General features: G+C 49.8%; 1 protein-coding gene across 4 annotated transcripts in view; it reads left to right on the top strand.

Moving 5' to 3' along the window:
- The first annotated feature begins 4,402 nt into the window (after positions 1 to 4,402).
- Positions 4,403 to 18,692, top strand: part of SGSM1 (small G protein signaling modulator 1) — a 48,953-nt gene continuing 34,663 nt past the window's right edge. For all 4 annotated transcript variants that reach the window (XM_049805981.1, XM_049805979.1, XM_049805983.1 and 1 more), the window contains exons 1-3: positions 4,403 to 4,517; positions 4,611 to 4,654; positions 18,019 to 18,094. In XM_049805981.1, coding sequence (XP_049661938.1) covers positions 4,499 to 4,517; positions 4,611 to 4,654; positions 18,019 to 18,094 — 139 coding nt within the window. In that variant the 5' untranslated portion in view covers positions 4,403 to 4,498. The remainder of the gene's footprint in view (positions 4,518 to 4,610; positions 4,655 to 18,018; positions 18,095 to 18,692) is intronic.

Below are 18,692 nucleotides of genomic sequence, written 5' to 3'. Positions count from 1 at the left end.
TGGCGAATGAGCCGCAAATGTACCCGGCGTTCCCATCCCGCTCGTCCAGCTCCCACCTTCTCCTTGGGTGCCCGATTGCCCACCCGTGCCGCTGCCCACTGCCTCTCCGCTCTGCCCTGCTGATAGGGCTGCCTCTTCCCCAGCATTGGGTCAGGGATGCTGCTGTCAAGTCAATGAGGAAAGAGCTTTGAAATCTCAATTTATTTTTTTTTCAGAAGCTGCAAGCTGGAAAAGCCATTGCAGGTTCTCAGGGCTGCCGGAGAGGGGAGGAAGGCAGAGGGAGAGGTGTCTTTGGGAGATGGTTTTCATTGCAAGGAGTTGCACTCCCCAGACTCGGCTCCGGTGTCTTGGGACCCTGCGAGCAACCAAGCTCCCAGCGGGATCCCGGCTCGGTGACCCTCTGGAGAGATGAGTTTTGCCCAGAGTTTTGTTTATTCTGGTCACAGTTTTCCAGCCCCTGTGTAAGGGGCTGTGTGTGTTGCTCCAGCCCGGCCCATCAGCTGTACCGCGTGGGGCTCTGTGTGCTCATCAGTCACATGCCAGACAGGGGTGTTTTCTGGGTAAAATATTGTTATTTTGCCAATTGTAGCCAAATATTTTTGTCCATCCTCTGACATTCGATTAGAAGCATTTCAGAGGAGGCTTTGGAGACTACGTGGCATTTGATATAATACACAGCTGAAGTCAGGAGTGCTGGATCTGAGCATTCACTTTGGCCCATGACGAGGAAGGGGCAGCCGGCAGGCAGCTACGACAGGGGTCTCTGCCTTCGCTTTACTGCAGCTCGTGCTCTGAAAGCAGCTGGTCCCCTGCACGTCAGCCATCATGCTGTCTAAATACCTGCAACATCACGGTCAGATGTATTCTGTGTGCTCCCTTCATCAGTTTACTTTTGCTCTTTCTGGTTATTTTCTTTACTCAAAGCACAAATCACTTTAGATTTAAAATGTAGAGTTTTAATCTAGCTCAAATCAGATTTAAATTTGAATTTCCATCGAGTTAGAAGCTGTTTCTAAACAGTATGATTATTTGATTAGCAGATTGCTTTTATCCTACCTGCTCCATCCATGCAATGAAATGCAGAGGAGTGAATTGTGGTCTTAACTATCCTGTTTAAGCCACAGAGGCAGCAGTGGGAAGTTTAATTTAATTAGCATGATACTCAAAGATGTAACTTAATCACATTAAGTATAGCTCAACGTGCTCTCATTTAAGCTCTTCAGACTTCAGAAAACAGGGGCCAATCATCTCCCACCCATCTTTAATCCAGGAAGAAGCAGAATTTTCCAAGGAAAAGGAACCAGCAAGGCTTATGAAGAGCTTGTCCCTGTGCTTGTTTAAGCTAATTTCTCCCCAAAGGAAGGTCATAAATTAGTAATAGCTCCCACCCCCTGTATAGCACCGTTGCTCCTGGGAAGAAAGCAGCCAGGCAGATCACGCGTTGTCCCTCTCAAATGGCCTAAGCATTGCCTTGCTTGGTACACGGTCCAACAGCAGTGCCGGCACCACCCACCACCTGAACCTCGCTGGGTTCGTTTGGCGCGTGGATGCTGCCCACCCCGTATTAGTTAGCCTGGAGTATTGCAGAGAGATTGACAGGCCTGAAGATTGTACAAAACCAGCACGGTTCATTAACAGGAATCGAAATGATCTTCTTGCTCCTCAGGGCTTCCTTCTGCCAGCGCTGTGCATTTGAGCCAAGCTCACCAGGTGGTCATCGCTCCCCCGAGCTCAGCAGAGCCCACGAGGACTGTGGGTCCCCTCGGCATCACCCCTCAGACACATCCTGCTGGCACGGGCACGGGGGGAACCAGGCGGCACTTGTCAGAGCACAAACACTACGGCAGAGCTGCCAAGGTGTTCTGGGTGCCGTAAAAGTTGCTTGGGCTCATCTTGGCCCTTAAAATAAGTGGGGTTGGTGTGTTGGGAAAAGTCCTAAAAGAGTTGTTTTGGCTCAGCTTGGACAGACTCATTTTCCTGATTGAGGTGCTAACTGCAGAATTCCTGCCAGTCAAGAGGCAGGCCAATGTCTCCAACATCATTTTCACAACAGCAAAAGTGAGAAACAGGCAGGAGAAACTCGCCTGCCTGTCCGAGGCCAAGTTCAAATCTTTGTCAGGCAGCCCAGGCTCTCTTGGCTGGCAGATGCTGTTGGTTTAAGTCAGACAGTCTCATCCTGGGCTGGAGAAGCTTTACAGAGACCAGAGCCGTGCAAGGTGCTGTGTGTGACATGTCCGTGCTGTGCCCTGGCTCCTCGGGAACCTGGCACCTTTTCTGTTTCAACATCGGCATGCATGCAGAGCCACAGCTCTACGCTGTCCCAGCGACAGCTCAGTGGCAGGGGAGCGAGTAGGCTGTCTCTGCCCCTGGTAATTGGATTGATATCTGATGGTGCTCCTACACGGTGTTTTATGAGGCCATGATGCCTTTATTATGATTGTTTATTAGCCTGTCTTAATTGCCCGTTCAAGACTGTAGGACCCACAGTCATCAATAAATGATAGGCAGGATGGCAGAGCAGCAGAGCTCAGTAGGAGCCGTGCGGGCTGACTGTGAGCACAACCTGAGTCCTGGCTGGCTGTGTGGCTCTCAGGTCAGACCTGAGAAGCCCTGGTCTCCTGCCTCAGCACCTTTGGTCCTTCTCCTCCCACAGCCCTTTTGGAGGAAGGGGACCCCATCCGCAGGGCTCTCCACAGCCAGACTCCCGGTGCAGGCTGCTAGGTGGATGCAATGGTGACACCTGGTGAGACCAGCCAGCTGGGCTCGCTGCCTCAGGGGTCCGCAGCTGGTGGTCATGGGGAGCAGAGCCGCAGCCATATGTACAAACCAGGGGCGCAATCCCCAACCGTGGGACACAAAGTCCTGTGTCACTCACGGGGGGGCCCAGCCTGAGGCCAGGGGTGATTCCCCGGGCTGAGATTGGAATCCTGAGCATCAACACTCAGTGACTGCAGAAGGGAGTTGTGACTCCCACCAGCGGCACCCAGAGCTGCCCAGGCTAGATTCCCACAGATCCCAGAATTTTTCTGGGATCCGTCTGATTCAACAATAACTCACCCCTAAGCAAGCTGGCCCCGTTGCCGCAGCTCAGTAACATTTGTGCCGCCACCACCTCTGTTAACAAGGTACTTGGCAAGCAAATAAATGGGGAAAAGCAAATACCATACAAGGAAATAGGTTTTCTCTACAACGCATATGGCACAGGTATTCTCCTGGCCCCTGTGCCAGAGATGAAGTACAGAAAGGGCCAAATTCTGGTTAATCCTGAGTCCAGAGCTCCCTCCTGTTCTCCTGGCAGACAAATGCCCAGGCGGCAGGGGGGAGCCACTGGGATGGATGGTCCCCGCTGTCTTCAGGGCCACCGAGCACCAGCATGGAGCGAAAGGCAGCCGCTCGGATGCAGCGCAGCTGCTGGTACGGCAGAGGAGCCGTGCCTGGCGCTGCAGGGGCTGGCGGGTCACTGAGGGGGACTGGGAATTTCTAACGGGACAGGATTGAGTGCCGGGATCAAGTCCCTTTCCCAAGAGATGGCAGTGAGGGCCAGCTGTGGCTGTGTTGGTGACCGGCGGCCACGTGCCGGCGTGGAGCGTGGCCGGGCACTGCTGACCCTCGCTCTAATGCGGTTTGTAGTTATTGGAAACTGGACTGCAAAGGAGCCGGGATCCTGTTTCTATGGAAATGTCCTGGAACAGCAAACGAGGGAACAGAAAAACAGAAGAAGAGACGTTAATGGCAGCTGCTCGGCAGGCCTTTCTCTGGAGGGGTTTGTGATTTTGACAGGAGGCACCTCGAGTCTCCCGTGAAGGGGTCCCCTCAGCCTGTTATTGCCTTCCCGGCGTGGAAGAGCACCCGGGATGGAGCCTGGATGGTGCGTGGCCGTGAGGACGGTGTCACTTCGCACCTCCCAGGAACTCCCGGAGCTCCAACCCTCCCCCCCCCCCGAACCCCCAAAAGTACGCCCCCTCTGCAGGGACACATGGAGGGCTCGCCCTGGCTGCGGCCTGCGTCCCCCCCCCGGTATCACCCAGCCCCGCGGGTCGCCATCCCCGGGGCACCTCAGGGCACCTCGGCCTCAGGTCGGGGGGTGCTGGGGCTTGGCTTGGGGGGGGGCGGGGTGGTGTCCCAGTTGGGGGGTGTGCCTGGTACTGGTGAACCCCTGGGAGCTGGGCTCCCGGTTGCGGTCCCCGCTGAGGGGCCGGGCCTAGTTGGGGTCGTCGTGTCCCGTCCCCCCCGCCGAGTGCCAAGGCCCGGCTGAGGCCCCCCCGAGGGTACCGGCACCGGTTGGGGTCCGTCGTGTCCCCCCCGCCGAGGGCCGCTGGTTGCCGGGGTTGCCCGTGCCCCGGCGGCGCGAGCGCGGATTGGCGGCGGCGGCGGCCCCACCCCGGCGGGCGCGGGTGGGCGGTGCGGGCCCGGTGGGCCCGGCCCGGCGCGGCCCGGCCCCGCGGAGCGGCCGCGCCGTCAGTCTGCTGCCGGCGCTGCGGAGAGGAGGAGGGCGGCCATGGCGGCGGCCCCGGCGGGTAGAGCGGGCGGTGGGGCCGGGGGCGCTGGGCGGCGGGGCCGAGACCGGGACCGGGACCGGGCTAACGAGCCTCTCCCCCTTCTCCCCACAGAGGCGGAGACCCGGCAGCGGCTGCTGCGAACCGTCAAGAAGGAGGTGGGTGCCGGACCGCGGCGGCCCCCGTCCCCGTCTTCCCCCCCACACCCCTCGGTTCCCTGTGGCGGCTCGGTGACCCTCCCCGGCCCGCGGTGATGGGCGTCTGAGGCGGGACCCTCCCCGGAGGGGAGCCCCGGCCCCGGGCTCGTCTGCCCGCAGTATCCCCCTGGCTCCTGCCGCTGCTGCTGCAGCGAATTTAACAGCCTCCCCCTCCCCCAAAAAAGCCCCCCGACCCTGAGCAGGGCTACGGGTCGGAGCGTGAGCCCACCCCGGGCGGTGTGGGCTCCAGCCGCCAGGCAAACCTGGGCAGGTGGAGGAGCATCCCTCCGCAGCAGCACCGGCGAATTTCGGCACCCCAGTGTCCTGTATCTTTTTAAAATCAGCTTTCCCTGGTGGCAGAGCCGCTCTCACAAGTTGTGATTTTCCGCAGGGAAAAAGGGGCGACTCCCGGTGCTGCTCACCTTGGGAGCTGAGATGGGACGAACCCCTCGTTGCAGCAAAGTGTTTTTTGGTGGGGCGAGAGGCAGCCGGGTGTTGGAGGGCCAGCCAGCCAAGAAAATGGGGAACCTGCACATGTGCGTTTGTGTCTCTAGTGCAAATCGATGGCATTTTACATCTGGTCTCCCTTCTCGGACATCTTTAACTCTATTAGTTTATACTGTGTGTTATGCTGAGCTGCCTCAAGCTCCTCTTGTCTGTGCAGAGCTTAGTGTTTATAACGTGTGTAGCATTAACACAGTGAGCTGACGGTAGATCTAGACAGGGAGCTGAGAGTCTCGCTGCTTCTGCCACGTAGTTTGTGTGTTGCTTGTGCGGGGAGATGGGCTCCGTGGGCCAGCAGGGCTGGCTGAGCCACCCATCTATGGCTGCCAAGTCTGAAGTAGCTGAATGTCGTGGGACCCGCTGCAGGGGAACCTGGACTTGCTCTCTGCCATGTGGTGGAGCGCTGGATTGCTGGGAGCTGTTGTCCTCTCCTGCCTGTGGTCTGTCCCTGTAGGTCACCTCCCCTGGGATTTTGGAGGGTGTGATGCGTGGTGTTTTGCTTCTGGACTTAAGGGCATCTTGATATCCAGCTTACAGGCTCCAGGAAGTGGAACATCCCCGCTGGAGACACTCTTTGGAGTAGGGTGAAGAAGACCTGTGGGTGGTAGGTAGGTCTGGGGAGGGTGACAGCGCAGTGTGTTTGGCTGTTCATCCAGACCACTTCCCGCTTTTAATCCTGTGCTGGGTGTGGTGGTAAGGAATACTACTTGTTCCCTTGGCAACAGCTATTAAACCAGAAAAAGGGTATGACATTTATTTAGCATTGTGGATAAAGCTGACATCTCATTATTACTGTCTGTCTGCGACTCCTGAGCGGAGAGAGACAAAACAGCAGGCTGTGTGTCGACTGCCGCTGCAGGTTGGGAGGCGAGGATTGCCCATCAGTGTGCTGGTTAAACCACTCAGCCAGCAGATGGGAGCTTCCTTCTGGAGATCACTGTGGCCTCTGCGGGCTGTCACTGCACCCAAGCATCTTCTGTGCTGGTGTACAGTACTAGGCTTCTGTCCCTTTGCTCTCCCTCCAGGGGCTGTGTGCTTGGAGGAAGTGCAGCTTGTGTCTAAGGGAGGAGAGCTGAGGGTTGTGACATGCCCTTCTGCTGGCTTTTTGTAAAATAAACATAGCGTACGAGGGGTTGGTGAATGCAAGTAAAGATTGAAGGAGAGAGGTGGTGTACGGGGAAAGCCCTTCTGCCCTGGTGAAACACCACCAGCCAATGCATCATGGTGCCATGACATAGGTGTTTGACACAGTCTGGTATCTCTCCAGCAGCCCTTTAGCAAGGGCAGTGCTGACGCAGAGCAGAGATTTTTTTTTTTTCTGGTGGTCTCATCATTCTGGGCTCTGCCTCAGGACATTGGTGTGGATGTGGGTTCTTTGCCTGCACAGGCACTTTCCTTCAGGTTTCTCCCAGCTCAGTGCCTGCTGGAAGCAGTGAGACATGGTAGGGGCCTTGGTCTAGCGAGGTGGGGCTGCCTGTGCACAGCCACACAGGTGGGGGAATTCCATGTCAGACCCATGTTCTGCCCTTTCTCCACCTGGGCTTTGCTCTGTTAGGATTTAAAAAAACCTGGGGAAACACGATCCCATTGGTTATGTAGTTAATTATTTAGCAACATCCCTGAAATTGGGAGCTGGTGGGGCATTCTTTTGCCTGTTGCTCCCTGCTCACTAGGCCATTTTGCTCATGCTTTTGTTTTTAATTCCTCTCCTAGACTGCCTTCAGGTTAAGTTGGGAGCTTGTACAGACTCCCAAGGAGTGGTAGAAATGGCCAACTGCAGAAATCTCTCTCTTCTCCCCCCCTCGAATTTTTACCTTTCACAAACCTGCATATTCTCATTTCATTAGACCATGTCTGGTTTTGCTTCGGCCATGGCTCTGTGTGATCTGCTGTGGTCCTCAAGTGCAGGTGAACACCACTGAGACTGGCGATGGCCATGGATCATACTTGGGAAGCCACGCCACGTCTGTCATCCTAGTGTGATAACTGAATGAATAAAATATGGTGAAGACGAGGCCTGATTAGAGAAGGTAGAGAAACAGTAAATTGACATTACCCAAAGCACCACAATGAGCAAATGGACTTCGATATTTGGTTGTTGCCATGGTTAATGCATTTTTATTTTTAAGTAGTCCTGTTCTGCAGTAGATTTACAGGCTGAAATGAGTTGTGCTACCACCGTCTTTTTCCTCTCCCCCCTGTCCCCCCCCATATAGTCATAACAAATCAAACTAATCCTGAAAGCTGCGAAGTTGACTATTTGTTGGCGGACTGCAAGGGAAGGAGTGGAAGTATGACTTTCTGAGGAATCCTGTTTCCTGTTATGCAGGATAAGAAGCATAACCAAATCTTCTCTGACTTTTTTTTTTTTTGAGTTTTTATCAGATGCAATGAGGCTTCTTTAAAAACCAGAGCCTGAAATATCCAGGTTTAAACGGGTGTTGGATTTTCAACTAAAAATACTCTTTGTGCAACCCATGCTCCTCCCCTTCTTTTGCAGGTTTCATTTTTAATAGAGGAGAATCCTGTGGTATGTTTTTGACTACCTCTAGGTAATTGCAGTGCATACAAGAATAGGTGGGGAAGCAGGTGTTACCCGTGAAACACAGGCTGTACTACACTGTGCCTGGAAAATCAGTTGTGTGAAAAGCTGAATGGAATATGAAAGTAAACAGTTGTCTTGCTTATTCTTCTGCACAAATTTAGTTTATATTTAACCTGCCACTCAGCGAGTAGCTTTAAGTCTTTTACTCGTCAATAACTGCTGTGCCTGTATTGAACATTTTGCTGCCTGTTCTTAGAATTTTTTAAAAAACTGTTGTTGACTGACCAAAGCCTGCTCGCTTGCTGATGTCCCACGGTCTTCTATGGGATACATTTTTTACTTTTTAATAGCTTGAATGGTTGTCACTATGGAGCTGTTGACTAATTCCATCATCATATATCATAGGGACAGCAGTCAGTCTCTCTTCCTCCCACCCTTTAAATGATGTGCCCCCGCTATGCAGCCATATTGTCTAGTTTGTGGCTAAGTAACACAGAATGACTGTTAAGAGCGATATTTTTGCAGCTTGGGTTTGTTTTTCTGGAGCGTGTATGTATGCCTGTGGTTCCAAAATATCAGATTGCGGGTGTCAATGCCAGCTATTTCATTCTGGATTGGTAGAAAATTGTAAATTAATTCAATGTTATTAGGATTTGAAAAATTAATGTTGATAGCTTTAAATGTTCTCAAGGCCAATTTAAAAAAAAAAGGCCTTTGTGTAGCTGTCAAAACTGTTCAGGCAAAATGAAGATGAGGATGATAAGCTGCAGGTTTGTAATGAAAGCTGCTATTTGCAGAGGGACTTTCTGATGCCTCTTAAGCACCCAGGTCAGCCTTTTTCAAATGTTCCTATATCAAAAGTAAACAGACAGCTTTAATGCAGCATTTCTCGATTGCCTGCATCGACCTCTTCTGAAAAGAGTATTACTAATCACTGGGGACCATTTTCTCTCCTTTTGAAGATAAAAGCAGTGGTGTGCAGAAGTGCTCTCATACTCCAGAACCCCCTGGCTTGATCTCTCATACCCAGAAAAGGTTTCGTGCTGCTTTCCTCCTTCCTTCTCAGCGTACAGGGAGACAAGATCTGTATGCCAGAGGAGCCTCCTTCCTCCCCACCCAGCTTCTCCTCTCTGCTGCCAAAATGTCATCCTCTTCTCCTTGTGGCGTCCTGGCTGTCGCCATGGAAATACCTGTTTTTGCACAGATTCAGGACTTCAAAGCAATTCGGGGCTGGAAGTTGCACTTGGTTTCAGTGCGAGTAGTGTCAATCTTTGCCATGTTTGTTAATTGAATCCAAAACGCTTGTCAGCGTAACATTTAGCACCTTGGAAAACAGAAGCTTTGTGGTTTGATGGGTGCAGAACAAAACAGGGTAAAGCTTTGAGATCAGGCATTGAAAACAGAGAAATGACTAAAGTTTTTTCCTGAAATGTTGCAGTGTCTTTATTGAGCATCTCACAGCTAGCAGTACCAGCAGTGCCAACAGATGGCATGGAAGTTTGTGTTTGACAAGCACAACAGGAATAGAACCAGCTATAACATGAATTTAACTGATCTTAAATTAGTGTTGTATGTATGGATTTTTGGCCAAAAGTTGATGCCCTATGAAGAAAGTCTGGTGCAAAATACTGTCAGCAAATATACATCACTGGGATCATTCCTGTTTCCCCCAAGGTACAATGTTGCATTATGGACCCTTCTGTTTATTGTCTTCTTTTCCAGCAAACTGTCCAAATATTCAGAGTTAATGCATATAACCACCTTCTTCCTCCTTACCCCCCCAAGGAGGCTCAGCCCAGTTCCCAGCTGTGAGTACACATGGTTCCTGTGGAACGTCTGAAAGTCCCACATGTCACGTGGATGATACCTCAGCTGCAGAAGGTGCTATGTTTTGTTTAGTAAGTGATGATAAATAATTAAATAAGCCTTTTATAAAAGCCAAAGGTCTCAGTTGGTAGGATTGCGATAAATGTTTCTGTGGCAGCAAGAATATGGAGCTACCAAATGGCTTTAAAGGCAAGTGCATGTAAAGTGCATGGTGCCATTGGAGCTGACCCTGTGCTGTCCTCCCACGAGAAGGCCATGTTCTCGGTGGTCCATCAAAATGGCTGGTGAGAGTCCTTGAAGTCTCTTGTGTACATAGCGCATGTACTCTGAAGCTGGCAGTGTTTTAACTGATTGGAGCACAATTAATTGGAATTACTTAGTGGTCAGCTAGTAAACTTAGGTAAGCGGCAGAGCTTGGCTGCAACTTGTGATGGTGCTGGAAAAGTCTGTCTGGCACCTGCTTTTGGAATAATCAGGGTGTTTGTTGCTGGAAAGATAAGAAACTGTATGTTGTAACACTGAGTTTGATAATGTGAATTTTATAAACAAGTCTGCTAAAAAAGGATGTTGTAGCAGCAAGGCAGGCAATAGGCAGACATTTCATTTTCAAAAGAGAAGATAAGTCTGGTTTGTGAAAGGTATTGGACTGAGAAGCTCCACTTTAGCTGAAAAAATGGCTTTTAACTGCAGCACAGGTGGTGTGATTGAATGTACTGTTTTTTCTATCCACCATCCCCAGCATGCTGTGCCCCACAGAGATTTCTGTGGGCACTGGAGTGGACAGTCCAGAAGTGGAGGACTTGGGGTTTAGGGTAATGTCTTTGTGTCCTAGAGCTGAACAGAGATGCTGCACTTGCTTTGCCTTGGGAGACTGAACCAGCTTTGGTACAGGCCAACCTAAGAGCTGGAGGAAAAAAAACAGCCTCGTGTTTCTGCGGGGAAACGTTAACTAAGTGACCTGGTGGCAAAGCCCTGCAGTGTGACTGCTGGAGCTGCGGTGCAAGGGAATCATGTTTGTCCTTGCAAATACAAACATACCTAGGACAGTCCTAATATTGCATCTGCTTCACTAAGTGATCCTTTAGCATTTTATAATACCTGAGAAATGATAATACTGTACTGCTACGTGGACAAGTCTTGCACAGTGTATGGGAAACTGTTTCCTGTGGAGCTTAACCAGAGCTTATTCCTGGAAAGAGACCTTGATTCAGAGAAGCAATTAAAGAAATGCTCAGATTACATCAAGGAGTGCCCACGTGGACTTGTTGCACCAAAACTGACACGTAAAATGGGATTTTTAAGTGCTAGAATTAACTTCCAACACGTAGTCAAAGCAGCACTTAGACTGAAATGAAAATGAGAAAACACCAGCTCATAAAAGAATTTGAAAAGCGGACATACAAAAGCAAACCAAGTTTAAAGCCTACATCATCAGTGTGGGGTTTTGGGGGGGGGTGTCTGGGTTTTTTTTGTCTGTTTCTTTAGTTTGGGGTTTTTTTTAACATATAGAAGAGCAGATTAAACAAGTTCATGGAAAAGAAATGCACTGAGATTTAGTGAAGAGACTTGAATGACAAGTGACAGTTGTAGATCCAGAAGACAATGCTTGTTTGTGCTGGACGCTTATTAGGATGCTCTTTCTTGGGATAGGAGTCATCTTCCTGCAGTCTGTTAGAAAGAGATGGGAAGGGGGAGGGATTTCCAAGGCTGCTCCTGTATCTGCTGGGGTTTTTCAGAGCTGTTGCAGTGCTGCTGGTGAGCAGACTAGTTTTGTCTGGCACCGTGATGGTTGGTGCTTGGTTGCCCTCCTAGGCAAGATGGAGACTGAGAAGATCTAGGCAGTGCAGGTTCCTGGCTCTGGTGTTGCATCATCTCATCCCACCCAAATCCTTGACATCCCATGCAGAGGTGGGTGCTCAGAGATAGCAGAAGACATCTTAATTTCCACTATATTTTTTACTGTAAGTCTTTTGTTTTCAGGATGCAGGTTACATGAACATTCAGCAGAAGGTCTTACAGTTTCTGACCAAACCAGATTGATAGCAGTTTCTAAAACCATACTTTTGCAAAGACCAACTCAATCACTGGAGGTGTTTATTGTATTGTAGCTTTTACTTATATGAAGTGACTCTCTTTGTGGAAAGTCCCACTACAAGGACTGAAGTCAGACCTGGTTCTGCTCTCCCATTGCTCTGGCCCTACATGCTTCAGTGTCTGGCTGCTTTGCCCCTTTGGAGGGGGACAAAAGAGTCTGAGCACCCGGCTGTCGGCCTCACTGCTCAGTTACCTGTGTGTCTCCGTACCAGAGGCTGTCTGCCAGGGTCCTGTCTTGGGGACCCGTGAGGCTGGGTATAGCAAACAGGCCCATGCCTGGGAGTGTCACCGCAGCTGTATTGCACAGAGCTTGCTGTTCTGCAGCCCTTCTGGCAAAGTGACCAAGCTTCACCTTGAAACAGGACTCGGAAAAGGATCAAGCTGGGCACTCCGTTTGCATCTGGCTTGCTATAAACAATTCCACAGAGTTACAAACATGGCCAAATATGTGGGAGATGCTGCGCTTCAATACAGATGCCTTAATAACCCGCGAAAGGCTTTGCAAGAAGCGTGGCAGAGGAAATTGTGACTGTAAACATCTGGAGTACAGGTTGTATGGTGACTTGCCTGGAAACATCCAGTCAGGTAAAACAGAGTTGTGAGTCAATATTGCCTTAGACTAATTAAACCCAGAGTTATTGGTTTACGCCTGATCTCTGCACCTCGGTGGTTATTGTAACTGCTGTAATATTTGGCTTGCTCCACCAATGTAAATGACAGCTGGGACTGGGTACGGTTATGAAGCTCTATTTATGGGCAAGTTGGACTTTGCGATGAACCGTAACCCTGGGAATTTTGGAGCAGAGAGATCTAAGCCTGCATCTCTCATTGGGGTCTGGGGACTGTTGGGTAGTTAAGGTTTTGTTTTCATTTATTTTTGAAGCGGGGGTGGGAGGAAGCAGCGTGTCAAACAAAATTTTAATAGCAACATTTTGGCTGCGATGGAGCTGCCCAGGCCCAAGGGAGCCAAAGGAGAGGCTGAGACCTCTGGGATCCGGAGCCTCACTGGAGGTATGGGGGTGCAAGCTCAAATCCCTGGTCTGAAGTGGGTGCGCTGGGATTCCTGATGCCCCGGATTCATGGAATAACCCAAGGACTCTTCTCATTGCCTGTGGCTCTTGGATCCAGGCTTGGAGAAGGAACAAAGAGGAAAAAAATTTGTTTTCCTTGTAATTCAGACATGCACGTGAAACAAAGAAGGACTAGCTTACTTGTTCACAAGTCAGTGAGTCAGACAGTAATGTCAAGACTAGCCTGTCTTTTGTTGTGTTTCTGGAACTGCAATTGATACTGTTGGGTTTGTATGGACACCTTGTTGTGGGGTGTCCCTATGACCCTGCTGTCCCAGAGCAGGGGGTGACTTGTCCTGTGCTCACAGCTGGAGCCAGGAGAAATGTTTTTATTTTTGTGGAATATTTTATGATATTCCTCTTGAGTTTACCTACACCTGAATTATTAGTTGCTGTTTTAATTTCCTTTCTAATAAAAGAAGAGCAAACATCTCATTTTGCTTAGACTGGCTTTAGATAAAGAGTGGGCAGCTTCATTTATTGAGATTGTTCTGGCTACAATATGAGAATTAGCATTAAAATGCTGGAATGCAGCATATTTAGAGGCTGTTCAAGTCATCTCTATGGAGTGAGCCAAACGTGGGTTAGGTGGTGTTCTCCATCCCCGCAGTGTCACAAACCCACTTCGCTTTCAGGAGAGGATCCAGGAGCACTGTGGCGGATGGCTGCTGCTGCAGTGTTTGTGGTTCCAGCTGGCTGTGGAGGGGCTGGGGTCCGGGTGGGAGAGGCCTTCGGGATCTGCAGACAACAGCATAGGAGACCTGTCGAGAGTTTTGGGGTTCTCTGGATTGGAGCTGTCCTACAGATAGATGCCAGCCATGTCCATTTATGGGCAAATGTAAGACTGTTTTGTTTGAAAACTTTCTCATTTGTTTGAAAACTTTCTTGGTATAACACTTGTTTTCTGTTACGAGACTGTATCTATCTGTCTGGCCCCTACCTATTGGGGCTTTGTAGTTGTTGTAGAGCTGCTTCGGTTCTGCTCTAGCACTTCATGTCGGGTGAGTGCCCTTGTTGTAATGCCCTTTCCATTTCTGTTTCTTTAGATATCTTTGATTTATTTTGTTTAGTGTGATAACCTCCGTCAATACAGTGTTGTTTGTTTTGGTTTTTTTTCTTGAAATGAGTAATTTTCCACTAAACTGCGTCTCTTGGAAGGTTTTTTTGTGTGCCTTGAGAGTGCAGGTTGTTTGTGCTGTGTTGGCACCAAGATGCCCAGTCAGAGCCGGAGTCCCGCTGTGCTGGTTGCTCCACAGGCACTGGATAAGCAGATGGTCGGTGCCCCACAGAAGGCAGTCCTGTGGTAGGTGTGACTGCAGGCTTTGCATCAGAGCAGTGAGATGACGGCTTGCGTGGAAGGTGGCTGACAAATATTTGAATATACTGCTTAAATTTGAATACGTTCCTAATTTCATCAGAAGCTGGTAACTATGTAGCTATGTGCATTGATGCTCAAATGTATTTTGAGGGGATTAAAATACGCGCAATACCAGTGTTGCTGTGAGAGTACATTTTATATCTGTGTGTTCATCGTTTTCTAGTAGATTAGTTGCATATGTGAGAGGGAAGTGCCCATGACCCGCTGACGGAGGAAGCTCAGCCCGGCCAGGTGAGGGCCATAAGCCATCTGGATGAAGACAACTCAACCTGCTGGGAGAGACTAATTTTGGGGAATCCCTGAGGGCCTCAAGGCATGCATTGCTGGACCTTTTTGCCAGGGCTGCGACAAGGGCCTGATTGGTGATGGTTCTTGGGCTGTTCAGGGTTTCAAAAGCAGGGATTGGCATGTTTTTGTTGGACATTTGTAATGTCAGGTGGACGAAAAGGAGGAACTCTGTTTTGGCGTGCACCTGGGCACTGGTTGCTGCTGGACAATAAGTGTGTGCTGTTTCCCATCTCTAATTCACCACTGCAGCCCAGGTCAAGGGATATGTCTCGGTATAATGCAGCAAATGGAAGAGGGGGACTCCTTTCCTGTTGCTGGGACTTGCTCTGTCCCTGTTTCTGTTTCACAGTGGTCCTTCTGTTGTTAAAGTTTAAAATACAACACTGCTGGAGCCGTGAAGCCTGAGGATTGCAGCTGCCCCCTTCTGTGATGCTCAGCATGTGGCAACAGTACAAGGGGTAAAACTATGCGTGGGGTGTAATGAAATGAAGGGCCTGCTAACCTCACCTGGCCTTGCCTTGCAGGAAGGTGCCCTGATAGGGGACAGCTGCAGTTTTGGGGCCACTTGCCACAATAAAGCACTGAGGTAGAGGAGGAATATTTTTTTTGTGGGTCTCTGGAAGTGGAGACCTCTGCACCTGGGGTGTTCCAGCAGCTGTAGTCACTGCTCTGAGCAAAGAGTTGGGATGCAGGAGCTGCAGGAGCTGTATTGTGCTGTGCCAAGGTGAATTTCCAGCACTCTGAGCCACCTCCAGTCCCAAGATCCATCTTGGTGATGTTCCCTACTGCGAGTTCCTGACTCATTGTCAGCTCATCTGAGTGCTGGGATACAGGTGAAATCACTGTCCAAGTCCTGCTCCCGCCGAGTTCACAAGCAGGCTCTGTTAATCAGCCAGCATGTTGGAGCAGAGCGGTGCTGGAAGCTGACCTGATTGTTTTGACATGCAGAGATGCTTTTGGCTTTAGATATGACTTTTTTTGTTAATCCATATTTGTAAAATGATTTCCTTTATTGAGCTGCTGTCAGCTGTGCCTGAACGACCTTGATTAAATCTTTCAAAGGAGTTTAATTCCCCAAATGATGCCATTAAAGGTCTCTTATACATATAAGGTTTGCTTGGTCAAGTCTTGACCTGCTGTTTTTTCCTCCTCCCGGTGCCTTTAGAGAGAATATCTTGATAAGCAGAGCCTCTCTTACACCCACATCTCTGCACTCTGAACCCTTTCCCCTGCGTTTTCTGAAACTAAAAGAGTGAAAAGCAAGATGTTACAGAGGCACTAGAAGATGAGATCCAGGCATGCTGGCAGCTCTGCACTTAAAAAGAAGAACAGTTAGGAACTGAACGTTTAAGGGCCAAACATTCAGCTGGACTTTTGCTGATTTCAGCAGGATTAGGGAGGGTGACAGCTGGGGATGGAAGTCACTGGGTGCTCCAAGCAGGGTGGGGCAGCCTGGCTGTAAGAGGCACAGCACCTTGGGAGCAGGACAGCTGGGGTCTGCCTGGAAAGGCTGCAGTGTTGACACCAGGGCTGTGGGGTGATGGGGGGGACAGGCAGAGGGATGGGAGATCCTATGGTCTGCTGGTATGAGCTGGCAGAGCTTTGCCGGTGAGGCTGTGGTGGGCATGGTGTCGAGGAAGCAGTGTGGCTGGAGGATGGCAGCTGGCAGAGCTATGGTGGTTCATGGGGCCATCAGTCTAGGGCTGCCTACTTCATTAATAACACCTACTTCTCCAGCACTTTCTGAGCAAGGCTCAAACCTCCCTGAGCACTAAACTCCACATCTCTTGTGTGCAGCTCCTGCATCCTACAGAGGTGTGGGGGCAAATGGAGGTGATGTTGCTTCAGAGCCAAGGCAGTTCTCACCTGCTCTGCATTCCCCGCTCTGCTCTGCCCTGATCGCAGGACCGTATTCCCCCACATAATCCAGCTTTAAGGGCATTTCACGCAGAATCCCACACTGAAAGTCGGAGCACCCTGAGCAGTATTCTCCCAACTTGTGGGCACTGGGAGAAGTTGTCTCTGAGTACAGTAACTGAACCGTTACTGTTTAGCAGCAGCATGTGTTCAGATGCTCCTTTCGCTGTCCTCCTTGTAGACAATAACTGAGTTCAGCACATCAGCAAGGTAGCTCCCAGGAGCACTGGGAGACACGGCGGGAGGACAGCGTATTTCCAACAGGAGACATTCAGCGAGGCGTGGGACAGTCTGCTGGCAACCTGTGTTGGAAGCTGATCATTAGAAATAGGCAGTCAAGGCACTTAAAAATCCTCTCCTTTGATAAGCGACTCAAGTTTGTAACCTGCAGTTGCTGTTGTAGGGTTGGAACAAAGTTTGGCCTAGCCCAGTTTTCTAGCTCCAAAATACCAAGCAAACAACGTGGTCTGCATGGGAAGATGGGCTGGAGAGCTGAGAGCTGGCTCAGGTACATCTGTTGAGGCTGCAGGCACCGTGGGCAATGCTCTGTGTCCAAAGGGTGAGGGCGAGCCCTACAGAATAATCCTGTTCTGTCTGAGCTGCTAAAGCTGAGCCATGGGGAACCAGTCTCACAGCAGTGTGTTGTGCCTGCTGGCTCTGAGGGCATGTGTAACAGACAGCTTTAATGCACAATGAGTTCATTAGCACTTCTTTACACGGTGATCCTGCCATATCTCCGAAACAGGTCTGAGGGGTCTGTACGCTACAAAAGGGATGCTCTCGGTGAGAGAGGGAAAGCTGGGCCGTGTCAGTGCTGGCAGCGACAGGTACTAGTGGAAGAGCAGTAGTGCTTGGGGTACTTGGATTTCTTGCTCTGGTAGTCCTTGACTCCTCAGGCTCCTCTAAGCTACTGCTGTGGAGTAGCTAGGCAGTCCTGGGAGCTTCTCCAAAGCTGGAATCTGTTCCCTGCAGCCTGCTTACCTGGCAGGTCTGACCTCCCATCTTGTGTATGCAAAAATTACGCTCCTAATTTATGTGGGTTCCTATTTATTTTCTTCTCCTAATCGTGCCCCTGATATGCAACCTATATGGCAGCTTCCTTTTGATTAATTGCACTGAAATGAGTGCCAGAAATGTGTCATGAGCAGTACAGACTCAGTCACTTGGAGGGCAGGGCTGATTGCATTGCTATGCAAATAGCATTCCTGGGCACATTTGGTGCCAGGTGTTCATTGACTTTGGCATCAACAGATAGCTACAGTCATTTGGGACAGCTATGTCACATGAAATTTGTCAAATCCCCAGAAAATGAAGAACATAACAATACTGTAAAAGCACTGAATATAAGATTTGGTTACCTTTATTAAGATGTCTTTTATCTAAATGATGCTTGATTCCCACAGTTAATTCTCTGCTCATAGTTTTTCTTACTCTGAAGTTTCTCAAAAACAGAACAACCCTTTTTTTCTTTTTATAGCTGACTTTTTTAAATAGCTGGTGATGCTCAACAAGCAAAGATGCAGTGATACTCTGTGAGACCTGTTGAGCTGTTTGAGGCAGTTAGAGAACTCAGAGAGCAGAAGAGGTTTCCTTATAGACGCAAAGCAAGCAGAGCACCTCATGCCGACTCCACCGTGGGTCTCCTCACTCTGGTCTATGGTTGAAATTCAACATTTTCTCTAACTAGACCTCTGTTCAACAGGTGAAGCAGATCATGGAGGAGGCGGTGACGAGGAAGTTTGTGCATGAGGACAGCAGCCACATCATCTCTTTCTGTGGTGAGTCTCTGGTGGCGACATGTTGACATGAATTGGGGGGCTGGAGCACCCTCTTCATGTTGACCCTTCCCTGCCAGTGCAGGAACTGTGGTAGGCATGCTCCAGCTCTGGGGCTGGGGAGGTGGTTAGTGCCTGAGGATGAGTTGTTCTGGCAGCGGTCTGAGTCCCTGAGGCCTTTGCTCTGGGCTTGAAATATATTGAGGTGTGTCAAAAGAGGGAGGGATGTTGGCAGTGTATATAGTCACTTAAGAAATACTAGAAATAATCTCTTAATTCCCTTGAGAATTGATGCAACAGAAGGTCTGTCAAGTCCAAATATTTCTTTGCTATTATGGAATAGGAATTTATGAAAGGGAGTCTTCAGTCTGCCTGAGTGCAGGAGCAGAGAGGCTGAAGGCTGCTAAGGAATTTTAAATGGAGTTTGTGGAAGATCTGCTGTGATATTGTGCTGGTTTCCAGCTTGTTTTCTGGCAGCTGTGCTTTTCACTTAACCTGCTTTTTTCACCTATTTTTTTTCTACTGGTGTGACAATTTTGTAAACGTGGAAGTGTTTCAGAATGGATCCATCAAAATCTTGGCAAAGCTGTTTTTAAAAATC

This window comes from Accipiter gentilis, chromosome 7 (assembly GCF_929443795.1).
Source record: "Accipiter gentilis chromosome 7, bAccGen1.1, whole genome shotgun sequence".
NCBI classification, from domain to species: domain Eukaryota; kingdom Metazoa; phylum Chordata; class Aves; order Accipitriformes; family Accipitridae; genus Astur; species Astur gentilis.
The sequence above is the reverse complement of the archived record's forward strand: the minus strand, read 5'-3'. Positions and strand labels throughout refer to the sequence as shown.